This window comes from Trifolium pratense, linkage group LG2, assembly GCF_020283565.1.
Source record: "Trifolium pratense cultivar HEN17-A07 linkage group LG2, ARS_RC_1.1, whole genome shotgun sequence".
Lineage (NCBI taxonomy): Eukaryota > Viridiplantae > Streptophyta > Magnoliopsida > Fabales > Fabaceae > Trifolium > Trifolium pratense.
In genome coordinates, this window is record NC_060060.1 from 69684632 (window position 1) to 69694524 (window position 9893).

The 9893-nt window shown below is 34.7% G+C and overlaps 1 protein-coding gene across 1 annotated transcript; it reads right to left on the reverse strand.

The window, feature by feature from the left end:
• Positions 1-299: 299 nt before the first annotated feature.
• LOC123905496 (acyl-coenzyme A oxidase 3, peroxisomal-like) lies at positions 300-8395 on the reverse strand. Its single transcript, XM_045955118.1, has 13 exons — positions 7818-8395; positions 4892-5009; positions 4679-4786; positions 4378-4550; positions 4185-4284; positions 3999-4073; positions 3746-3876; positions 3156-3291; positions 2947-3066; positions 1264-1410; positions 1072-1176; positions 890-991; positions 300-767 (listed from the first exon to the last, which is right to left on the reverse strand). The coding sequence occupies exons 1-13, from the start codon at positions 8288-8290 to the stop codon at positions 519-521; spliced, it is 2037 nt and encodes a 678-aa protein (XP_045811074.1). The 5' UTR covers positions 8291-8395; the 3' UTR covers positions 300-518.
• Positions 8396-9893: the final 1498 nt, after the last annotated feature.

Consider the following 9893-nt stretch of genomic DNA (forward strand, 5'->3'; position numbering starts at 1 on the left):
TATTTAAAGATTGATATTACTAACTTTAAAATGAATCATTTGTTTTAGAGGATACAACTTCTTGTGTCTAAATTAATGATACTGAATAGCCATCGCATCCTTCTTCAGGATGTTGTTGTTTAGTCTTGACATCTGAATTTTGGAATTTGGATTATTGCCCTCACATTTTTTTCTACATATCTCTCCTTACAAATATCTCTACATATATCTATTTTGCATGATTTGATTGAATGCGTGTGAAAAAAAAATTACATTGTCGGTACATATCAAATTGACAAAAGTATTTCATACAATTATTATTTTAATAACAGATTAAAAGCATTGCAATTCAATATTTCATGTTCCAGTAAAAGTATTCATCAGATCTGAATATATTCCAACAGCTATTACATTTAAGAAACAACTATTATTCACATTTCCTTATTAATATGAATGAATAATGAAACAAACTCGATCACATGCTAATATGAATAAATAATGAAACAAACTTGATGACATGCAGAAGTTTGTAACGGCGCTTAATTTTGAGCAATAGACCAAGAATTTGACTCAATCCAGTTGTATGCGATGGGACTCAAAAAAGCATCAGGAATACCAAAGGAATTAACCAGAGCAAGTGCATGAGGTCGAAGTTCGGCACATAGTTTTGGCACTTCTTTCCTCACTGCAGAAGCATTCTCTGTTGACAAGTACCCGTATCGGAGAAAGGCAGCGTCTTCATCCACACTAATCAAAGCGTATAACGATCTTAACAGACCTAAGACATCCTGCAAAGGAGAAAAGCACAGATTATTAAATAAACTTGTTTTACATATTTATGTGCTGTAAATAATGTAACAACTAACAAATACAACCACGCAGAAGGAATACTCCATAAGCAATAACATACCTTCAATGAACCAGCTGGTAAAGCTGACTCGGCCTCCATAAATGTTTTTAGTATTGCTCGTTCAGAGAAAGCTCTGCCCAAGTCCTCGGCAAGTTGATAACTCTGGTAAAGAGAGTAGCTTCAAACTGTAAGATGGTGACAATAATGACGGAATAATTAACAAAACGTGGTAGAGTCCTCACTAGAATAAAGGCAGACTCTTTGCTATTTCCTTGAGATTGATGTTCGGAAACCTCTTCAGCAAAACGTTTCAATAGATCTCGCTCTCTTAGGTGGAACAGATCAATCTGCATAAATGAGAGGTGAGAAACAAATAGAAGCTTCTACCAACCAGGTCACTCCAAATATCAACAGGTATATAGTCAAACGAATACCTGAAATTCACTGCTCTTGATGGTAGAACTTGTTAACTGAGATGGGATGACAGGACAAGATTTGTTCATGTGTTCTAATCCCAGACCTTTAAATGGCTTGTTTTTTGTCTGACATGCTATGTATTCTGCGAGGAGTGCCTTGCTTATCTGAGGAAAAATGTAGAACCGGTAAATTCAATCCGGATATTTAACAAAAAATAGTGGAATGCTGCTTAAATTTTACATGAGTTTTTCAATGCTACTTCAAATCTTCAATGGTATAAATCAAAAATCATCAGCTAAAAGTTTATTGACAAGGTCCACCGTATCAGAAATAGGAAATCATTAGCTCTGGACTGGGTTTCATTAAGTATCTCTATTAATGCATAAGAACAAATTTTGTTACTCATGTGAAATCACTTCTGGGTCTAAGCATGACAAAGGATAGGCTACCAATACGTTTTAGCTGAAATCTCAATTAATGAACAATAAGCATGATAAGGATCGACATTCTAAGTTCTAATCTCTTGAACAAAAAAGGCTCAAATGTTATGATTAGCTCAAATGTTATGATTAGAAACCAATTAACCCAAAAGTTTACACTTAAGACCCAAAGTAGGTTTTGTCTTCAACAAATTCAAATGAAGGTTCAAGCAATGAGCTAAACCCCTGTTAGTATTCTCAAAGTTAAATCACATATAATTATTTGATATTTCTCTATCTTCTCCACCACTAAAATATAAAATGCAACTAATCTGACAAAAGGATTCAAGTATTGTTTTGCAATATACACATCATATATCTCCTTGGTTTGAATTTCACAGAAAACCAATTTTGAATTGAAAGGGGAATTCCATATTCAAACAATGCACTGTTTAAGAACAGTTCTAGAGCCTATACCTCCTGCAGAAAATACTCCCTCCAGTCTTATATTTAAGTAACAAAAAATGCACATCCCTTAAGAAAGTTGGTTAACTGCATTTATTGCCCTTGCATTTGCTCTAATTAAATTAAATTAACTGATGATAAAAATAATTATGCTTCCTTTTTTTCCCTTGCGTTTGCTCTAATTAAATTAAATTTATTGTAAAAACAACAAGTCTGTTGCCCTTTTTAAGTTAAATAATACTGCACCTTTTGGCCATGCCTTTAAACTCTTGGACTTCTTCATGTAATAGAAGCTTAAGAACAGATACAAAATTTGGAAATTCTAGATATGAGATGCTAGTAATAAATGCCTTTAAATTAATTGAAAAATATTGGAAAGCAAACTCTGGGAGTATAACAAGAAAACTGGACGTGACTCACGTGAGATAGTAAATACCTCTTGATGTAAAAGGCATTTTATTGGAACATTTAAAAAATCGGAAAAATGAATTTATACTTAATTCAAGGGTAAATTTGGAATGACAACATTAAATAGAGTAGAGAATAGAGTAGTGGTAGTTTGATTTTGCTTAAATTTGAGACCACCAATTTTTGTCATTTTTGTTGCTTATATGTGGAGACTTGAGGGAGTATTTCTCAAATCTAAGACTAACATCAGAAGAACCTGCTACACACACCAATTTTTGTCATTTTTGTTGCTTATATGTGGAGACTTGAGGGAGTATTTCTCAAATCTAAGACTAACATCAGAAGAACCTGCTACACTTCGTTCGCACTAAGTTTCATATTGAATTTGAACAGAATACTATAACATACCTGCTGCATCAGAACATTGTTGTCCCCCTCAAATGTTGAATGCACATCATATTCACCCTTGAATTGACCAATACGATTTTCAGTTTTGATGCCTTGTCCCCCACATGCTTCACGACATTCCTAAATCAAGCATTAATAGAACCTTAGTGAGGTCCACAGCTTACAAATTACAATCAATCACACCCAAGTATAATAGTAATTTGTATTACCTGAAGAGTGCGCATATTATTCCATGTAAAAGTAGCCTTGTATGCACTAGAAACAATATGAATTGCTTTGTTTGATTCAGGTGTTCTACTCACATACATCATTTTGAGCTCAATTGAGGCAAAACTCATTGCGTATCTGCAGAAGACGTAAGGAGATGAACATAAACAGGTACATTATTATATCTGTTCATGGTCAAACTAGGATAGCCGCTTGTTATTAAATCTCTGACGTCTAAATAATTATTAGAACGTAACAGCATATATATGGTGCAGTTGGTTAAGTCGCACTCTGATGAGTGTGTGCTTCATGTTGATTTTATATCAAATGCTTTCGTCTGGAATACATATGGGAAAATATCCCGTGTGTGTGTGTGTGTGTGTGTGTGTGTGTGTGTGTGTGTGTGTGTGTGCTTCATGTTGATTTTATATCAAATGCTTTCGTCTGGAATACATATGGGAAAATATCCCGTGTGTGTGTGTGTGTGTGCTAAAAGTGGCATACGCATACCTAAGTTTTGGTTCCTAAGGGATTTGAAGCACTTTGAGTTCTCAACAAGTAGATATTAAAATGCATGTATTAGAGTACTTACATCTTAGCAAGTAAAGGCAATAGGCGCTGTTGATGACTGGGGTAATCAAGCAGTAAAACTTCAGGCCCATTTGGTGCAATAGAAAAGGCCCGCCGTGTCAATGCATATCTTATAGCAATGGCTAAACTAATCTAACAGAAGCAAATGAAAGGCACAATAATGTAAGATGTTAAAGTTTGGTGAGTTTATACATAAAAAAAATAAAAAAACAGACAAATGCAATCATATTCACAAATAAAGATGGAATATTTACCTTGGAGATGTAAACCGAACTGACGGCAATAGTTACACGACCAGAGGTCAAGGGGGCTAAGAATGCTGCAAACCTCTGGAGCAAAACAGGCATACAACAAAAGATATATCAGCAAACTTTGCAATTGGAACAAATAAGAGCACAAGGAGATAAAAAGGAATGCCATCTCTTAGAAAAAGCAATCACCTGATCTGTATTTTTTATTGCACTCAAATATTCGCCACTTGGTGAAACGTCAGCCACAGAATTCAACAAATTCTCTCTGGGTATTCTTAATTTGTCAAACCTGCAATCAGATGTACAATAAGAACTTGAGTTTACTCCTTTAGATAAAATTCATTATCAGGTGCAATCTTGCTTAAAAAAATGTATATATTACCAGATACGGCCATTATCAACCCCATTTAAACCAATTTTATGACCACATTCAGCTATTCGGATATTTGGGCATATATTTCCATCAAAATCTCTGATTTGGGCAATAAAAGCATGCACCCCTTGGTTGCTTCCATTTATGTTGAGTTGTGAAAAAACTATAGTATGTGTTGCATGCTGAATAGAAAACTAAGTTAATACAGTCTCTATATGTACAAAGATATAGCAGGGAGAAAGTGTCAGCATCCAAACAATCTTACAACAACTAGGATTATAAATGGAAACGATAATAAAAGAGTCCTTACATTTGCTGCACCACCGATCCAATACTTCTGAGCTGACTCACACGGAGTATTGATGACAAATTCTCCAGTAGTTGGATCATAAGTAGTGATTGTTTCAATTCCTCGGACCTACCAAAATTACTCTGGAAAGATTATTAAAAGGGACAGAATAAAAAGCATTATAAACTACATATGGACCTCATAATCCCATCCTATTGAGCAACTTTCACATACATTACTCCCATGGCCCAACTCAGACATAGAAAAACAACCCTTCATGTCATAGTTTTCAGTAGCTCTCAACCATTTGTCATGGTGACGCTTGGTTCCCAGAAACTTCACAGCCCCGCCCCTGAAATCCATTATTCATAAAGAAACCATTCCAACAGTGACTCATTTGTCAAATAAACGTTTTGGAAGAGGATAATAAATAATCTCTAAGATGGCATCATCAAACAGATCCACCACTCTCTTCATGTTATCTACAACCACCTCAAAATAAAAAATGAAGAAAAAGAAAAGAATACAAATTAATTTAATTACATCATAATTTTACCAACGGATAGCTTCAGAGTGCATGAAATCACATCAAACTATAGGTGCAGGAAGTTTTTCTAGTAAGAAACAATTCATTTAACAAGGCCAACTGGACAAGTATGTGTCAAACTTAAAAAGCATTCATAACCTTCATTTGAAGGCTAAGCTTTTCTAATACTCATTCTTCAACAAAGTGATCTAGAGTTCAATCGTGTTAGAGATGCTGAAGTGGGCCTTGATGTGAATGATAATAAGCCCAAAGTGTGGAGGTTTTATAGGAGGAAGCATAAAAGATGCTGAGGTGGCAGCTATGTGATGGATACAATCAGAGTTAGTTACTATATAAGGGGAGTAGGGGAGTTAGTTACTATATAAGGGGATTAGGGTCAGGTCTTTACGGAAGAAAAAAAGAATTAAGATCACACTTTGGATAGGGAAGCCGTTAGAGCTTTTTAGGGTTGACAGCCGTCGCTATCAACACATTCTATTTTCCTTTGCTTGTATTCGTTCTTTTCACAGTAATACAAACCTCTTTATCGTTTATTATAATTTTATTCACACAAAACCCATCAATTGGTCCGACCTACCGGATCAAAACCCAGTTGAAAATGAGTTCAGCTTATCACCCAGAGACAGATGGACAAACTGAGGTCACTAACAGAGGGTTGGAGAGTTATTTGCGCCGTTTTGCCTCTGAACAGCCCAAAACATGGTCGCACTGGATCTCGTGGGCAGAATTTTGGTACAATTCCTCTTACCATATTTCCATTGGCAAAACTCCTTTTGAAGTGGTGTATGGCAGGACACCACCTACTATCATGCGTTTTCTGAGTAATGAAACTAAGGTTGCAGCAGTAGCTTTAGAACTTAGTGAAAGGGATGAAGCTTTAAATCAATTGAAAACTCATTTGTTGAGGGCACAACAACAGATGAAGAAGTATGCAGACAAGAAGAGAAGAGAGGTTAAGTTTAACATAGGAGATTGGGTTTTTTTGAAGCTAAGACCTCATAGACAAGTGTCTGTGGCAAGAAGAATTAATCCTAAGTTGGCTGCCAGGTTTTATGGGCCTTTTCAAATCATTGCTAAGATGGGAGAAGTTGCTTACAAGTTACAATTACCTGCACAATCTCGTATACATCCAGTTTTCCATGTCTCCCTACTTAAAAAGGCCATTGGAGATTATTCTGTGCAGGGAGAACTCCCACAGGAGTTAGAAATTGGTCCTGATGATGATAATTATCCTGAAAAGGTTATTGGTGCTAGGACTATCACACGTGGGGGAGTATCTGTGTCTCAGAGTCTTATTAAATGGAAACACAAATCCAATGATGATGTTACTTGGGAGGACGATGTGTTTCTCAAAGGACAGTTCCCTGATTTCAGTCTTGAGGACAAGACTTTTATTGAGGAGGAGGGAATTGTTAGAGATGCTGAAGTGGGCCTTGATGTGAATGATAATAAGCCCAAAGTGTGGAGGTTTTATAGGAGGAAGCATAAAAGATGCTGAGGTGGCAGCTATGTGATGGATACAATCAGAGTTAGTTACTATATAAGGGGAGTAGGGGAGTTAGTTACTATATAAGGGGATTAGGGTCAGGTCTTTACGGAAGAAAAAAAGAATTAAGATCACACTTTGTGATAGGGAAGCCGTTAGAGCTTTTTAGGGTTGACAGCCGTCGCTATCAACACATTCTATTTTCCTTTGCTTGTATTCGTTCTTTTCACAGTAATACAAACCTCTTTATCGTTTATTATAATTTTATTCACACAAAACCCATCAAATCGTCACCAACTATCTTGTAAATTAAAGTTTAATTTTAGCATAAGTTGGCACAGGCAGCTTAGGTGAACATAACCATGAAAGTTTAATTATTGGTTCGTATCAACAAACTTGACGACTGAAAGGTCAATTAGCATAACAAAAACAAGTGAAATATATATAACAAAAAAACCCAGCAATAAACATACAAAAGTAACAAATGTAGCTCAAATATGTGGTTAGTTACGTTTAGTGGATAGTTAATGAATATAGCAAGTTACTGTAACTTATTAATCATCACATATGTTCAACTTCAAATAAACATGATATTCATTAATCATCTAAATTGTACTGTATTCAAATATACATATATCCATTATCCCGATTTGTGTTATACATTTAAAAATTGTAGTTAATTGTGTTCAATTGATGATGAATGAGTTGTGACATGTTATATACTACCTCCGTCCCTAAATATAAAACTCTTCAGATTTTTATGTCCTTTTCTTTTTTTCTTTTTCTTTTTTTATATAAGAGCCTTTCAAATTTTCAAAAGTATTCATTATTTTTTACCAACATGTTTTGGACAGTAATAAATACTCTAGAAAAAACATTAACTCATTCTCTCTGTCTCTGATTAATACTCCAATCAACTTTCTTAATCTCTACAATTTTCTTCAAACAGTCTTATATGTAGGGACTAAGGGTAGTTTTGTGTTAAAATATAAAATTGTAGTATTCATCAATCATGTATAAAGTTATATTTAATTGTTTGACTAACCATAGTTTTGTTTGAAAATAACAAATGAGGAAATCTGTATAAAAATGAGGTAGAGAGAGAGAGAGAAGAAATAGTTGGTTACCACAAGAAGATATGAACGCCAAGCTTAACAGCAAGAGAGTGATCATACATTCCAATAACCTCATGAAGAGCCAATTTCCTCAACTCCTCTTGTGGACCATCACCGGTAAGCCAACCGCGAAACACGCCGCGATCCAACAAATAAGCAATTCGCTTCATCGTCATCTCTCGCTGTTGCTCCATCGACTGATTATAATCGGGGGAAACGAACACACGTCCGTCGACTTCCCGTCGGTTGAATAGACCGCTCTGTATGATTAATCCGAATAGCCAGTCGCGTTCCTCCAAATTGTGGCCGTCTAACAGCCTCCGCATCTCTCGCACATCGAATGTTACCGGATTTGATTCCGAGAGCTCCGGAGGTGAGTAGCATAGGCAAGCGTTGTGTTGTAGAATTGTTGTGGCCGTTGGTTGATCGTGACGGAGGTGGTTCGTGAGGATCTCGGTTCGCCGGTAGATGCGGTTGGTGTCCATGTTCACTGTTCAGAAACGCGTGTTTGGTGGAATTTGGAATATAATAATGAAATGGAATTGTTATCCTGCACGCAAAAACATGTTCACGCATTCCACTTCTTTAATGGTACTAGTATGTTTGCTATGTTTAAACCAATTTTATAAAAACCGGACCGGCCGGTTTGACCGGTTCGGCCGTGAACCGGACACAGCATCGGTCCGGAACAAGTACCAGAACCGCTAGTCCATTAAACCGGGATAAACCCACTTTGAACCAGTCTGAACCGGTATAAACCGGAAAAACCGGTCGGTTCTCTTCTAATAAAAAACCGGAAATTCAAAAAAAAAAATCTTTTCTAGATTAGTTACTCTTTTTGGTGGATTTCGGATTTGAATTTGAGTTATATATATTAATGAGATATAATTATTTATATTTGAATTTGAGTTATTTTCTTTTAAAATTATTTTTAATAGGTGCATTAAATACGATTTATCTATAACAATATATAAAGGGGATAAGGGAGTTTGAGCTGGATTTTTTTTGGTTCATTTTGCCCTTAACTTCCTTTATGGTTTTTTAATTATTCCATAATTGCCCTTAACTTCCTCTCTTTTTTTTTTATGGTTTTTTCATCTATATCTATTCTATACTATATCTATAACAATATATAAAGGGGATAAGGGAGTTTGGGCTGGATTTTTTTTGGTTCATTTTGCCCTTAACTTCCTTTATGGTTTTTTAATTATTCCATAATTGCCCTTAACTTCCTCTCTTTTTTTTTTTATGGTTTTTTCATCTATATATAATATATAAAAATAATACATGAGTTTTGGGGTAGAATTTTCATAATACCAACATTACCCTTGCCTTTTTTTAGTAGCAACAAAAATATTTTATTAACAAACTCACCATAACATAAAGCGTATCTTTTTTTTTTGGTACATAAGTTAGACACAGGCAGGCGCGGAACCCGCTAGTAAACAATAATTGAGAAATGATTGAATTTCCAAATTAGCCAAAGATTCTAAGTAAAATGATATCATCATGTATTAGAGAAATTGCAAAGGCCTTCATAGTTAGTCACATAGGAATTGGAGAAATATTAGAATGCCACATAAGACATGGATCAATGAAATGGTGCCACATAGGAATAAGACTATGAGAGAGAAACTCCTAAACATATAAATCTATATATATAAATCCTAGATAGTTGTGGAATTGTTTATCTAAACCCTAATCCACAAACCAATGAAAACATTTCATTTAGCCACATCATCCACTTTCATCCATTTAATGTGGGGTACTAATTGTAATTATTATTATTATTATTATTATTATTGTTTTGAGTTATTATTCATTTTAAATTTTTTTTGTTCATTTTATTATTTTGTGTATTTTATTGTTTTTTTTTTCAAAAAAGTTAATGTTTTTGCTAATAATCTTTTGTCTAATCTTTGTAAATATAAGGAGTTGGTCGATTGTCAGGACTACTTTTTAATGTTAGTAAAAAAAATAGATAAAATAAAATTTACTAATGATTGTTATGTCATGTATGATTTTTATCATATTCGATATTTGAGTATGAGATAAAATAAAATTTACTAATGATTGTTATGCCATGTA

Coding starts and splice junctions, on each gene's coding strand:
- LOC123905496 (XM_045955118.1), bottom strand. CDS start 8,290: ATGGACACCAACCGCATCTACCGGCGAACCGAGATCCTCACGAACCAC. Junction 4,285..4,377: donor GTTGATAATGGCCGTATCTG/GTAATATATACA, acceptor ATCTGATTGCAG/GTTTGACAAATTAAGAATAC. Junction 1,177..1,263: donor TCAAGAGCAGTGAATTTCAG/GTATTCGTTTGA, acceptor TCATTTATGCAG/ATTGATCTGTTCCACCTAAG.